The sequence below is a fragment of the Schistocerca gregaria genome, chromosome 11 (genome assembly GCF_023897955.1).
Source record: "Schistocerca gregaria isolate iqSchGreg1 chromosome 11, iqSchGreg1.2, whole genome shotgun sequence".
NCBI lineage: Eukaryota > Metazoa > Arthropoda > Insecta > Orthoptera > Acrididae > Schistocerca > Schistocerca gregaria.
The window spans coordinates 98,827,105-98,843,025 of record NC_064930.1 but is presented as its reverse complement, the minus strand read 5'-3'; the positions used below and the strand labels follow the sequence as shown (position 1 = coordinate 98,843,025).

The window sequence follows — 15,921 nt, the reverse complement described above, 5'->3', positions numbered from 1 at the left end:
TTTCTAGCATGAAGTTTAAAATATAATAGTTCATTCGTTTTTCCATAAATTAAATAAATTCTATAGTTTCATACACCTGTGAGTATGGTATGCATGCTGCGCAAAATTCATCGAAGAATCTCTCTAACTTATGAAGAAAAGTGTACCTATAGCAACAAATGCTGCCATTAGTGACTGAAAAAATTATGAAATTTCGCACGCAAAAAAATTTATTTTGTTGCGTTTTCGAACTTCCACCGCAATGGGTGTGAATCCTGTATCCTTCCTGGAGATGCTGACAAAGTTTGGTGAATTTATTTGTAAAAGTATAGACAGTGGAAATGAAAATATCCTGTGGTGCCTCTCCTGCTCCAAGTCGGCCCGTTTGACGTCCTACCCCCCTTAAACAACGCTGTTTTCTATTTCTCAAATCACATTCTCTGCAGAAAATGGTCCTGCCTCTAAACCAGCTACACAGCTGACATTGGCACAGAAATAACAACAGCAGCTCAGTCGGCCAAAACCTCTCTGCCGGATACACCCGCATCTCACCCGATCAGCTTAGCTGGCAAACTTTCGCACGCTGGTCGCTGCGATGTAATCATGGCAGTACTTCCGAATCAGCGCACGCTCCGCTTACGCTTATTTGGCAAACGTGGCTGGGTCCGACGCGCCCTCCGTTACCCTTACATTATTACCACGTTCTTTTGTCCAGTCTATATGCCGATGAGAACTCGAAATGGCGGAAGACATATTTATGAGCTGCTTAAACCGCTATCAAGAGGCGGTCCTGGAAGTATCTACATGATGCAGATTGAGGGGACCACACCGTGGTTCAGGTCGAAAAAAATCGATTTTCCGTTTTCATCATGTTTCGATGGATCAAGGGTTTATTTAAGTACTCTGAAAAGGAATTTTGTGAAAAAAAAATTAACGAGCATTTTCCTACCACGTGTGTTTGTGTGTCACGCCCACTTTTTTGTAAACCCACTTTTCTGCATATATTTTAGATCTTTATATCCCCTACTTTACACGTTGGGGATTTATTTTCTCCCGAGTGTCTTGACTATCCCTGGAATGCAACGGTCGGTATTCTTTTGTTTCTGCTTTCAAACACGAAATTAGTTTTATTCAAGTGTGATTGCAAGTAGTTGTTATAGAAAACTTGCAGGTATACTATGGGCAGGCAATTAGGAGAAATATGGCGCTGAGCACTACGGGACTTAACATCTATGGTCATCAGTCCCCTAGAACTCAGAACTACTTAAACCTAACTAACCTAAGGACATCACACAACAACCAGTCATCCCGAGGCAGAGAAAATCCCGGACCCCGCCGAATTAGGAGAAATAAAGAAAATATGGAGGCAACGAAGAGAGATGTTTGGGCCTTATTCTTTCATAAATCCTCTACTGATGACAAGCCATGTCATAGATTGTGTCCACCAGGAGAAAACTCGTGGTGCAAATACAATAGGGCTCAGGCAACTGGAGAATCTCACCAGCATTCTCTTCCTGCTGCTGTTATTACAGCAATTAAACATATTTTCAGAGACTTGGCTCATTCTGACCTACTAAGGAAATGTCTGCATGGGCAGACACAGAACCCAAATGAATGTTTCATCAGCATAATTTGGAACCGCCTTCCTAAAACAGTATTTGTAGGCATGCATACTAGGAGTTCGTGATGCTGTTATTACATTCAGTTGTCTTAATATTGGAAATTGTTGGGTAATGAAAAAGCTGGGAAATAATCCTGGTGAAAATATGATCACTGGGCTGCAACATTGCGATTAAATGAGGATAGCCCATGCAGACAGGTCTGCATCTAATATGGCTAAGAAAGCAAGAGAAACATCCAGGAAGGTGAAAAAGAAGCTGGAAGACCTGCTAGAGAGGCCAAAGAAGGGCCATCATATGCAGCAGGGCTGTTTTAATTAACTGTAAGTAAAAAATTTCAAAAGTTTTTTCTTTTAAGTCAGTTTTCCGCCAACTAAAATTTTCAGTATATATGCCCCATTATATCAGAAACTATCATAGATAAATGAATGAAATTTTCAGAGACTCTCCATAAAATAAAAAGCCACCTCTGGTACTGCATTCATCAATATTCCCTCATTAAGAAGTTCACAAGAAAATATTATCTGCAGAAAAAACTTAATTTTTTTTTAATAAATTAAAAAATTATTAAAAACTATAAAATGGATAAAGTAGATTTTAGTACAGTTGACTCTATTAGCATCATGTAAGATACAGTAAAAATATTAAGCTCCTGCATCAAATAGTTTTTCCAGAAAAGGGTCAAATACTTGCATAAGTTAACATGGGTTAGGTAGGCGCAACCATTCACCCTGAGGGGTACTCGTTTGAGAGTTACCTGACGAAAGAAAACTAACTATTTTGTGTGACATTCAATAGCATTACAAAAATGCTACATTGTGTTGTGAGGTTGTGGGGTGTAATGGATCCATAACAGCTTCTTGTGCAGAACTTTTTAATTTTTAAATCTTTTTCGAAATGGTTATGATCATTACTTTTATTCAATTAATTGGTTTAAATGTAATTTTTTATTTCTATTCCTTTGTCACACCATTTTAATCACTGTACGAATTTTTTCCTTTCTTTCATTTTCTCTTTACATCATTCTTTCTCCAGTCTGAATTTTTGTGAATATGAATTTCATTATATTTATTTATTGTAATACTCAATTATTTGAAAATTCCAATCTATCAGTTAAAAAATAAAAGACGAAATACTTTTTTATGTTTGTGCAATTGTGTGAGAAATGTATTTTGTTACAAGATAATCAATTTTTGCATGTTACTCGTCGTAAAACCTTTAAAACATATCCTAAATACCCATTGCACTATGGACAAAATTACGCAGATGAAAATTTAAATGAAAGACGGGTTTATAAGTAAAACTAAACCCAAGCAGAGTGAGAAATAGATATAATGAACGCAATAATGTGGACGAAAAAACAGGTTGATAAAACAAATGAAATTACATCAAAATTAATACATAAAATCTATTAAAAGCACTTGAACAAAGATTTCAAGCGGAGAAAGAATGATAGGAAGAAAAACGATATCAAACGAAGAAGTCGATATTATGATTAAAGTTATATGACAAAGGAACGGAAATAAAAAAATTACATTTAAACCAATTTATTGGCAAAAAATAACAATCAAAGGAATTTCGATAAAGATTTGAAATAAAAAAAAGCTTTTTGCGCACCTCACAAGATTTGAGCCGCCAATTTCCTGCACATGGAGCTGTTATCCTATCCATTACACTACACTATCCGAACATATAGTACCATTTTTCGCACAGAATTCCGAATTTCTCTTTCGTCAATTACTCGCAAATGATGGCTCACCAAGGTGAATGGCTGCAGTGAGTGATACCTGGAATCGTAACCTACGTCTACGTCTACGTCTACATCTACATCTACATCTACATCTACATCCATACTCCGCAAGCCACCTGACGGTGTGTGGCAGAGGGTACCCTGAGTACCTCTATCGGTTCTCCCTTCTATTCCAGTCTCGTATTGTACGTGGAAAGAAGGATTGTCGGTATGCCTCTGTGTGGGCTCTAATCTCCCTGATTTTATCCTCATGGTCTCTTCGCGAGATATACGTAGGAGGGAGCAACATACTGCTCGACTCTTCGGTGAAGCTATGTTCTCGAAACTTTAACAAAAGCCCGTACCGAGCTACTGAGCGTCTCTCCTGCAGAGTCTTCCACTGGAGTTTATCTATCATCTCCGTAACGCTTTCGCGATTACTAAATGATCCTGTAACGAAGCGCGCTGCTCTCCTTTGGATCTTCTCTATCTCTTCTATCAACCCTATCTGGGGCGGATCCCACACTGCTGAGCAGTATTCAAGCAGTGGGCGAACAAGCGTACTGTAACCTACGTTACTGTGTAGACAGTTTCAAAATTTCGGTTTCACCGCTGGCGACCTCTTCTTGTAAGTAACTTCCGCCCTTCGTATAACTGCTGCGAGGGCGTGCTGAAAAGTAATGCCCCCACATTTTTCATGGGAAAACTCAAAGCTTTTTAAATAAAACAAACTTCATCAACTATGTACATCTTTATTACCCATGTCTACATATTTATTTGTCAACATAGTCATGCCGACAAGGAACACATTTCTTCTAACGAGAGACCAGTTTGTTGAGACTGTCACTGTAGAATCTTTTGTCGACTCTATGCATTGTCAATCCATGTGCGAACATTACGAAACGCGAACTACTCGCGCTTGAGAGGAATGTCGCTACACGTATTGCCAAGTGCACCCAGGTTGACGGACGTCATTTTCAGCACTTATTGCAAAATGTGGTATTTACAGGTAATCACGCTGTAACAGCTTGCGTTCTCAGAAGTTACAAGTTCACGAAGGTACCTGTATCACATTGGAACAACCGAAATAAAATGTTCAAACGTACCTATGTTCTCCATTTTAATTTAAGAAACCTACCTGTTAACAACTGTTCGTCAAAAATTCTAAGTCTTTTGTTTGTGACTATTACAGCGCCATCTATCACAAAGCGAAAAAAGTGGTCTAACTAAAACATTCATATTGCTTTACGTACTACACGAATATGTAATAAAAAACGAGGGTTCCTATTAAAAAAAACGGTGTCGATACCCGTTTGACCTGTGGCAGCGCCATCTAGCGGGCCAACCATAGCGCCATCTGGTTTCCCCCCTCAAGCTAGACAAATTTCGTTCTTTGTAGTTTTTTCGTTTGACGCTTATTTCGTGAGATATTTGGCCCGGTCACTATCAATGTCCACCCTGTGTAAGAGGGTTGAGTTGGGTTGTTTGGTGGAGGAGACGAAATAGCAAGGTCATCGGTCTCATCGGATTAGAGAAGGATAGGGAAGGAAGTCGGCCGTGCCCTTTCGAAAGAACCATCCCGGTATTCGCCTGGAGCGATTTAGGGAAATCACGGAAAACCTGAATCAGGATGGCCGGAAGCGGGATTGAACCGTCGTCCTCCAGTGAGCTAACCACTGCGCCACCTCGCTCGGTAGAGTATATAAGATTCCGTGTACTTGTGGAAAGTTCTACACTGGAACTACCAAGAGAATCTTGAATAAAAGACCGAAAGAACAAAACTCGTTGCCGACTAGGTAAAACAGAAAAATCATCTGTAACAGAGCACGGTCTTCAGTCAGGAAACCATGAAGTGAGCTTTACGGAATCAAAATTTTATCTACTATGACATACTATTATCCACTAGAAACCATCGAAATACGAGGTACATTGAAGTTCTAAGACCTCCGATTTTTTTTCTAATTAACTACTCACCCGAAATCGATGAAACTGGCGTTACTTCTCGACGTAATCGCCCTGCAGACGTACACATTTCTCACAACGCTGACGCCATGATTCCATGGCGAGGGCGAAGGCTTCTTTAGGAGTCTGTTTTGACCACTGGAAAATCGCTGAGGCAACAGCAGCACGGCTGGTGAATGTGCGGCCACGGAGAGTGTCTTTCATTGTTGGAAAAAGCCAATAGTCACTAGGAGCCACGTCAGGTGAGTAGGGAGCACGAGGAATCACTTCAAAGTTGTCATCACGAAGAAACTGTTGCTTAACGTTAGCTCGATGTGCGGGTGCGTTGTCTCGGTGAAACAGCACACGCGCAGCCCTTCCCGGACGTTTTTGTTGCAGTGCACGAAGGAATTTGTCCTTCAAAACATTTTCGTAGGATGCACCTGTTACCGTAGTGCCCTTTGAACGCAATGGGTAAGGATTACGCCCTCGCTGTCCCAGAACGTGGACACCATCATTTTTTCAGCACTGGCGGTTATCCGAAATTTTTTTGTTGGCGGTGAATCTGTGTGCTTCCATTGAGCTGACTGGGGCTTTGTTTCTGGGATGAAAAATGGCATCCACATCTCATCCATTGTCACAACCAACGAAAAGAAAGTCCCATTCGTGCTGTCGTTGCGCGTCAACATTGCTCGGCAACATGCCACACGGGCAGCGGTGTGGTCGTCTGTCAGCATTCGTGGCACCCACCTGGATGACACTTTTCGCATTTTCAGGTCGTCGTGCAGGATTGTGTGCACAGAACCCACAGAAATGCCAACTCTGGAGGCGATCTGTTCAACAGTCATTCGGCGATCCCCCAAAACAATTCTCTCCACTTTCTCGACCATGTCGTCAGACCGGCTTGTGCGAGCCCGAGGTTGTTTCGGTTTGTCGTCACACGATGTTCTGCCTTCATTAAAGTGTCGCACCCACGAACGCACTTTCGACACATCTGTAACTGCATCACCACATGTCTCCTTCAAGTGTCGATGAATTTCAATTGGTTTCACACCACGCAAATTCAGAAAACGAATGATTGCACGCTGTTCAAGTAAGGAAAACGTCGCCATTTTAAGTATTTAAAACAGTTCTCATTCTCGCCGCTGGCGGTAAAATTCGATCTGCCGTACGGTGCTGCCATCTCTGGGACGTATAGACAATGAACGCGGCCACATTTTAAAACAATGCGCATGTTTCTATCTCTTCCCAGTCCGGAGAGAAAAAATCGGAGGCCTTAGAACTTGAATGCACCTCGTATAGAAGCATATTGATTATTTTAACAGAAAACAAGAAGCCATGAAATTCAATGATATATGGTGAGTGGCTCTGCAGAACCGATAGATCCTTTACAGGTTTTTATGTCTGAATGCGGCGGATCATGTATAAAGTCTACCACGCCCACTTCACATAGTATGTCGCTCTCCGACGTCCGACTCAGGTTGAGCGTCGCTGGAAGCAACTCCGACGTCCGATGCAACTCTGGACGAGACGTCAGGAACCGAAAAGTGTCTTCAACGCCGGCTGTATCTTCGACCACGTCCATACTGCTCGGAAGACTCATCAGCAACTGAGACAATGGAAATGAAATGAGCCTTTGGCGCCATTGGCCGGAAGGTCCCTTATGGGGCAGGTCCGGCCGCCTTGGTGCAGCTCTTATTACATTCGACGCCACATTGGGCGACCTGCGCGCCAGAGGGGGATGAAATGATGATGAAGACAACACAACACCCTGTTCCTGAGCGGAGAAAATCTTCGGCCCAGCCGGAAATCGAACCCGGTCCCGTAGGACGGTAATCCGTCACGCTGACCACTGAGCTATCTGGGCGGACTGGACACTGAGACAATAAAGCCAGTAGATGAGTATTGCTTTTTGAGCAGGAAAATAACTAACGAGTGCCAGAGTAGAGTGTACAGGCTGTACATAAAGTCTAGGAACACTTTCAATTATTTATTGCACAAGAACTAAACATTGCACAGGTGTCATACATCTCGCATTTTGAAGAGAAACTCCGATTTTTTTTTAATACAAACAATCGATATGCGAGCCATGAGTGACCTTGCACACGTCAATACGGTAATCGAATTCTTTACATACCTGTCCCTGTATGGAATCGTCGACTGTGGCAGTCGCTTCCCGTATTCTCTCTCAGAGCTGTGCTACATCACGTGGTATAGGTGGAACATACACCAGATCTTTAATGAGGAATGAAATTTTCACTCTACAGCGGAGTGTGCGCTGATGTGAAACTTCCTGGCACATTAAAACTGTGTGCCGAACCGAGCCTCGAACTCGGGACCTTTGCCTTTCGCAGGCAAGTACTCTACCGTCTGAGCTACCCAAACATGTTTCACGCCCCGTCCTCACAGCTTCAATTCCGCCAGTACCTCATATCCTACCTTCCAAACTTCACAGAAGCTTTCCTTTCTTGTAGGAGTCCTAGTTCTGCAAGGTTCGCAGAGGAGCTTCTGTAAAGTCTGGAAGGTAGGAGACGAGATACTGGCAGAAGTAGAGCTGTGAGGACCGGGCGTGAGTCGTGCTTCGGTAGCTCAGTTGGTAGAGCACTTGCCTGCGAAAGGCAAAGGTCCCGAGTTCGAGTCTCGGTCGGGCACACAGTTTTAATCTGCCAGGAAGTTTCATGTCAGCGCACACTCCGCTGCAGAGTGGAAATTTCATTCTGGAAACATCCCCAAGGCTGTGGCTAAGCCATGTCTCCGCAGTATCCTTTCTTTCAGGAGTGCTATTTCTGCAAGGTTCGCAGGAGAGCTTCTGTAAAGTTCGGAAGGTAGGAGACGAGGTACTGGTGGAATTGAAGCTGTGAGGACGGGGCGTGAGTCGTGCTTGGGTATCTCAGTTGGTAGAGCACTTGCCCGCGAAAGGCAAAGGTACCGAGTTCGAGTCTCTGTCCGGCACTCAGTTTTAATCTGCCAGGAAGCTTCAGAGCTATAATGTGTCCCCACAGTAGAAAGTTAAACGGAGTGAGATCTGGTGATTGGGGAGGTCATTTCGTTAAACTGCTGTCCCCTTCTGTAGAGCGGCCGAGACATCGATGCGTCAGCTCCGTGTTCAGGTACCCACGAACTAAAAGATGAAAATGGGGTGGAAGCCCCATCCTGCTGAAAGATGAACATACGAGACCAATTGCTTTTGAGGCATCAGCCATTGCTGCAACATGTCGGAGTAGGAATATCCAGTGACACTGCTCTCGGCGAAGAAGACTGGTCTGCACAGTTTTCGATGTGACAAGGCACAAAAAATATTTACCTTTGGAGAATCACGCTCTCAATGGATTCGTGTGGATGCTTTGTACCCCAGATTCGACAATTATGCCTGATGCCTTCCCCATTAGTGTCAAAAGTGGCTTTGTCGCTAAAAATTATGCGATCAACAATGCCATCCCAATCCTCATTCAATTGTTGCAACTGAGAATAAAACTGGAAACGCCTGTCTTTGTCATCGTCATTGCGCTTCTGCACTAGCTCCAGTTTGAATGATTTCATAGACAGCGTCTGTCGCAGGACTTTACACACTGTCATTGGAGCCATTTCCAGTTTACGGGATGCACGACGCACTGATCTCTTTGGACTCCTTATGAATGTCTCTCGTACGCGCTCCACATTCACTTCGCTCACACTGGGACATCCGCTTCCTTTGCCGGGCACATGCAACCCGTCGTAACGAATTTGTTGTGCCAGTGGTAAATGGACTTCATTGTTGTGGCTTCTTACCGTACTTGGTTCGCACCATCCGTTGAACAGCTGTAGCACACTTGTTTTTGTCGAACTGCAACACACAGAAAGCGTGCTGCACACCTGAACTCGTCATGTTTGCGACTAGCGCTGTCGATAGGCAAAGTACCAAATTACGCTGTGGCGGTAAACAGGAAAAGAAAACTTTCACGCTTTCTCTTCAAAATGACATATGTGTGATACGTGTATCCCCGATGTTATTCCATCCGTATATTGAGCAAGCAGTAAAGGAAATAAAAATAAAAATTCGGAGTAGGTATTACAATCCATGGAGAAGAAATAAAAACTTTGACATTGTAATTCTGTCAGAGACGGCAAAAGACATGGAAGACAGTTGAATGGAATGGACAGTGTCTTGAAAGGAGGATATAAGATGAACATCGACAGAAGCAAAACAAGGATAATGGAATGTAGTCGAAGTAATCGGGTGATGCTGAGAAAATTAGACTAGGAAATGAGACACTTAAAGTAGTAAAGGAGTTGTGCTGTTTGGGGAGCAAAATAACTGATGATGGTCGAGAGGATATAAAATGTAGACTGGTAATGGCAAGGAAAGCGTTTCTGAAGAAGAGAAATTTTTTAACATCGAGTATATATTTAAGTGTCAGAAAGTCATTTCTGAAAGTATTTGTATGGAGTGTAGCCACGTATGGAAGTCAAACATGGACGATAAATAGTTTGGACAACAAGAGAATAGAAGCTTGCGAAATGTGGTGCTCCAGAAGAATGCTGAAGATTAGATGGGTAGATCACATAACTAATGAGGAAGTATTGAATAGGATTGGGGAGAAGAGAAGTTTGTGGCACAACTTGACCAGAAGAAGGGATCGGTTGGTAGGACATGTTCTGAGGCTTCAAGGGATCACAAATTTATCATTGGCGGGCATCGTGGAGGTTAAAAATCGTAGAGGGAGACCAAGAGATGAATACACTAAGCAGATTCAGAAGGATAGAAGGATGTAGGTTGCAGTAGGTACTGGGAGATGAAGAAGCTTGCACAGGATAGAGTAGCATGGAGAGCTGCATCAAACCACTCTCAGGACTGTTGACCAAAACAAAAACAACAACGTGATATGTGTACAACGTTTGGTTCTTGTGCAATAAATAATTGAAAGTGTTCCCGGACTTTATGTACACCCTGCATATAAAATTCAGAATGGTAACGAGGTCAAAAGTATAACATTTAATTTAAATCATTTCTGGAGATATTTGTTTGCGGTGTAGCCTTGTACAAACTGAAACGTGAATGATAAACAATTCAGACAAGAAGAGAAAAGAAACTTTTAAACTGTGGAGATGCAGAAGAGTGGTGAAGGTCATACGTGCAGATCACGTAATCAATGAGCTAGTTCTGCATGGAATTCGGACGAAAAGAAATATGTGGCAGACCTTAACTACATGAAAGGGTAATGGAAATGCCGTATGGCTAGAACCTCCCGGCGGGTAGACCGTTCGCCAGGTGCAAGTCTTTCGAGTTGACGCCACTGTGGCGAGTTGCGTGTCGATGAGGATGAAATGGTGATGATAAGGACAAGACAACACCCAGTCCCTGAGCGGAGGAAATCTCCGACCCAGCCGGGAATCGAACCCGGGCCGTCAGGTATGGCATTCTGTCTCGCTGTCCACTAAGCTATCAGGGGCGGACAATGAGAGGGTCAATTGACAGGAGACACCCTTAGGCATCAAATAACCGTCAATTGGATGATGGAGGGAAGCGCTGGGGTGGGGGGGGGAGGGGGAGGTAACAACTGTAGTGGGAGACAGTAAGGAGGTTCAAATGAATGTATGTTGCAGTAGTCACTCAGAGATGATGATTCGTGCGTAGTCTAGTGTGGAGAACCTAATCAGATCAGTCTTCGGGCTGAAGACAACAAAAATAGGAACAACAACATAAATCAATATCTCCACCAAGTTTGATAATTTTCAGACCGGTGCTCTGTGGTGTAACACTCTCCATTTCCGTGAGTGTACGAGTATAATGTGGCAGAGATCAGTGTGTGTGAGACACAGTATAAATTTTGAGTGCAAAACAATATGATTACCATTTTCAAATGGATCCTTACCTGGCTTGTTATACATGGATAGGCATAATAAAAGTTGTTTAAGCTCAGACTAACCTCCAAGAACTCGGTGAAGAAGCATTCTCATAGTGGCGAGCTCCGAGACTGGCGTGTTCCTTATCCTGAAAGAAAAAGACAAAAAAGGAGTCAATGTTTGTAGGAAAATTCAACAGGCCACTGCACGTGCAAAGTCAGCAGGAGTCTGCGACACGGGTGAGAACATACAGGGTGTCACACAGTTCATGCTAAACACTTATGGAGGCTGTAAAGGGGACTTACTAGATCAAATTTTACGTAGGGACCCACATCCGAGGCCGGCCCGTGTGGCCGACCGGTTCTAGGCGCTTCAGTCTGGAACCGCGCGACCGCTACGGTCGCAGGTTCGAATCCTGTCTCCGGTATGGATGTGTGTGATGTCCTTAGGTTAGTTAGGTTTAAGTAGTTCTAAGTTCTAGGGGACTGATGACCTCAGATGTTAAGTCTCATAGTTCTCAGAGCCATCTGAACCACATCCAGAAACGTCATCCAATGACGCTACACATGTTTGCACATACGTGGTGATTTCGTGATGATGTTACAATTTCTGAAAGATGATGGATAAATCCATCTATTACATGCATCTATTTGAGGTGAGGGTAGTTTGCCGGAATCGAACGAAGTGAAAGTTATAACGAAAACGATTCTGATACCTCTGACAGTGGAATAGACGTACCGGTAGTTCTGCTGCTAAGATTGTACGGCAGGCAACTTCAGAGATGGCAGTGCCTACATCTACATATACATTCCGCTAGCGGAGTACACAATTCGCGCCAAAGTCATATTCTCCCCCCCCCCCCTCCCCCTCTGTTCGACTGCGCGATGGAAAACCGACTGTCTGAACGCCTCAGTACGAGCTCTTATTTCCCTTATCTTTGAATGGTGATCATTGAGCGATTTGAAAGTTGGTGGTAGTAATATATGCTCTCCATCCTCGGTGAAGATCGGATTTCGGAATTTAGTGAGCAGCCCCTTCCATTTAGCGCGTTGTCTATCTGCCATTGTGTCCCACTTCAAACTTTCTATGAGATTTGTAACGCTCTCGCGATGGCTAAATGTAGCAGTCACAAATCTTGCCGCTCTTTGGACCTTCTAAATCTCTTGAATCAGACCCAACAGGTAAGGGTCCCATACAGACCAACAATAAGACTAGACGAACAAACGTATTGTACGCAATTTCCTTTGTTGAAGGACTGCATTGCCAATAAACCGCAATCTAGAGTTTGCCTTGTCAGTTACTTGTGTAATCTGATCATTCCATTTGAGATCATTTCGAATAGTCACAGCCAGGTACTTGACGGATGTTACCGCTTCCAAAGTCTGGGCATTTATTTTGTACTCGTACATTAATGGGGATTGTCGCCTTGTTATACGCAGTAGGTTACACTTCCTAATATTGACAGATAACTGCCAGTGATTACACCGCGCATTTATTTTCTGCAAATCCTCATTGATTTGTTCACAGCTTTCGTGTGATACCACTTTCCTGTAGACTACAGCATCATCGGCAAACAGTCTCAGCCGGCTGTCAATACCATCAACCAGATCGTTCACGTAAATCGTAAAAAGCAGCGGACCTTTTACACTGCCCTGCGGCACACCTGAAGTTACTCTTGTTTCTGTTGAAGTGACCCCGTTCAGAACGACAAACTGCCCCTGTCTGTCAGAAAACTTTCTATCCAACCGCATATGTGATCGGATACACCGTAAGCGCGCACTTTTTGTAGCAAGCGGCAATGCGCAACTCAGTCGAACGCCCTTCGAAAGTCGAGAAATATGGCATCAGCCTGGGAGCCGGTATCTAGAGCCTGTTGTACATCATGCACAAAGAGGCCCAGCTGTGTCTCGGGTGACAGCTGTTTCCTAAAACCGTGCTAGTTTCTGCAGGTGTGATTCTCAGAGTCCAGAAGGGCCATTAAGTCGATCAAAACAACAAAAAATGAACAGTAAACATAGACTCTAGAATGCATACCCGAAGAGCTATGAGCACTTGTTGAATGCGGGAGATGTGTTTCACATTAGCGAAGAGAAACAATTGGTTATAGCTCTTCGGGTGTGCATTTTAGAGCCAATATTTATCAGACATTTTTTCTCGTCTTGATCTATACTACCTCTTCTGTTAGTTGCATCCTTAGCAGCAACAGTACCGGTACACACATTCCATTATCAGACGGTTCAGAACGATTCCCGCTTGTAACTTTCGACACGTTTCTTTTTTTCTGAACCAGGGAGCCTTCCCTGAAACTGACACATTTATCCGTCTCCATCAATCACGAAAGTTTGTACCATCATCACGTAATCACTCAACATACACATACACTTACAAGAGCCGGCACTTACAACTTTGAGGCTCTGTAGCGTTGTTGGACGACGTTTCCTCACATGGGTTCCTACGGTCTCTTCACCCTCTAGATGTGTGCAACTTGAATTGTAAAACACCCTGTATGTGTTTCAAATGGCTCTGAGCACTATGGGACTTAACATCTATGGTCATCAGTCCCCTAGAACGTACAACTACTTAAACCTAACTATCCCAAGGACATCACACACATCCATGCCCGAGGCAGGATTCGAACCTGCAAACGTTGCGGTCGCGCGGTTCCAGACTGAAGCGTCTAGAACAGCCCGGCCACACTGACCGGTCTGTATATCTTTCATCGCAGGTCATCTCCCAATGTGTTTTTCGAGTGTGTCGAAAGTGTGCAGACTGAAAAGCACATCTACAGTCCGATATTGCACCTCACCTATATGGAGGACTAGGCGCTTCAATCTGGTATCGAGCGACCGCTACGGTCGCAATTTCGACACCTGCTTCGGGCATAGATATGTGTGATGTCCTTAGGATGGTTAGGTTTAAAACACTACTGGCCATTAAATTTGCTGCACCACGAAGATGACGGGCTACAGACGCGAAATTTAACCGATACGAAGAAGATGCTGTGATATGCAAATGATTAGCTTCTCAGAGCACTGACATAAGGTTGGCACCAGTGGCGACACCTACAACATGCTGACATGAGGAATGTTTCCAAACCGATTTCTCATACACAAACAGCAGTTGACCGTTGCCTGATCAGACGTTGTTGTTGAGATGCCTCGTGTAAGGAGGGGAAATGCGTACCATCACGTTTCCGACTTTGATAAAGATCGCATTGTAGCCTATCGCCATTGCGATTTATCGTATCGCGACATTGCGCTCGCATTGGTCGAGATTCAATGACTGTTAGCAGAATATGGAATCGGTGGGTTCTGGAGGGTAATACGGAACGCCTTGCTGGATCCCAACGGCCTCGTATCACTAGCGATCGATGACAGGCATCTTATCCACACGGCTGTAACGGATCGTGCAGCCACGTCTCGATCCCTGAGTCAACAGATGGGGACGTTTGCAAGACAACAACCATCTGCATGAACAATTCGACGACGTTTGCAGCAGCATGGGCTATCAGCTCGGAGACCGTGGCTGCGGTTACCCTTGACGCTTGATCACAGACAGGAGCGCCTGCGATGGTGTACTCAACGACGAACCTGGGTGCACGAATGGCAAACCGTCTCGGTCCCCTCTTGTTGCAGTGACGGCACTTTGAACAGTGGACGTTACATTTCAGATGTGTTACGACTCGTGACTCTAGCCTTCATCTGATGCCTGCGAAACACTACATTTCAGCAGGATAATGCGCGACCGCATGTTGCAGGTCCTGTAAGGGCCTTTCTGGATACAGAAAATGTTCGTCTGCTGCCCTGGCCAGCACATTCTCCAGATGTCTCACCATCTGAAAACGTTCTGGTCAATGGCGGCCGAGCAACTGGCTCGTCACAATACGCCAGTGATGAACTGTGGTATCGTGTTGAAGCTGCATGAGCAGCAGTACCTGTACACGCCATCGGAGCTCTGTTTGACTCAATGCCCAGGCGTATCAAGGCCAGAGGTGGGTAGTGATTTCTCAGGATCTATGCACCTAAATTGCGTGAAAATGTAATCACATGCCAGTTCTAGTATAATATATTTGTCCAATGAATACCCGTTTATCATCTGCATTCCTTCTTGGTGTAGCAATTTTAATGACCAGTAGTGTATCAGTCCGATTTAGCACCTTATCTATATGGAGGAAATAACACATGTGGCTCTCAGACATGGCGACGGGGAAGTAAATCAGGCACGTCACTGTCAAATGGAATGCCCTCTCACTCGCATTAACTGATTCGGGGACAGCGTGGAAGACGTGCAGAGGCTTCGGACGATGTAAGCGCAGAATGAGATTTTCACTCTGCAGCGGAGTGTGCGCTGATATGAAACTTCCTGGCAGATTAAAACTGTGTGCCCGACCGAGACTCGAACTCGGGACCTTTGCCTTTCGCGGGCAAGTGCTTTACCAACTGGGCTACCGAAGCACGACTCACGCCCTGTACTCACAGCTTTACTTCTGCCAGTACCTCGTCTCCTACCTTCCAAACTTTACAGAAGCTCTCCTGCGAGACATGCAGAACTAGCACTCATGAAAGAAAGGATATTGCGGAGACATGGCTTAGCCACAGCCTGGGGGATGTTTCCAGAATGAGATTTTCACTCTGCAGCGGAGTGTGCGCTGATATGAAACTTCCTGGCAGATTAAAACTGTGTGTCCGACCGAGACTCGAACTCTGGACCTTTGCCTTTCGCGGGCGAGAGTCGTTCTTCGGTAGCTCAGATGGTAGAGCACTTGCCCGCGAAAGGCAAAGGTCCCGACTTCGAGTCTCGGTCCGGCACACAGTTTTAATCTGCCAGGAA

At 44.4% G+C, this 15,921-nt stretch overlaps 1 protein-coding gene across 1 annotated transcript in view; it reads right to left on the bottom strand.

Moving 5' to 3' along the window:
* LOC126295388 (zinc finger protein 658B-like) overlaps nt 1-15,921 on the bottom strand; it is a 245,525-nt gene that overhangs the window by 23,793 nt on the left and 205,811 nt on the right. The window contains exon 5 of the mRNA XM_049987869.1: nt 11,175-11,239. Within this exon, the coding sequence (XP_049843826.1) occupies nt 11,175-11,239 (65 nt within the window). The remainder of the gene's footprint in view (nt 1-11,174; nt 11,240-15,921) is intronic.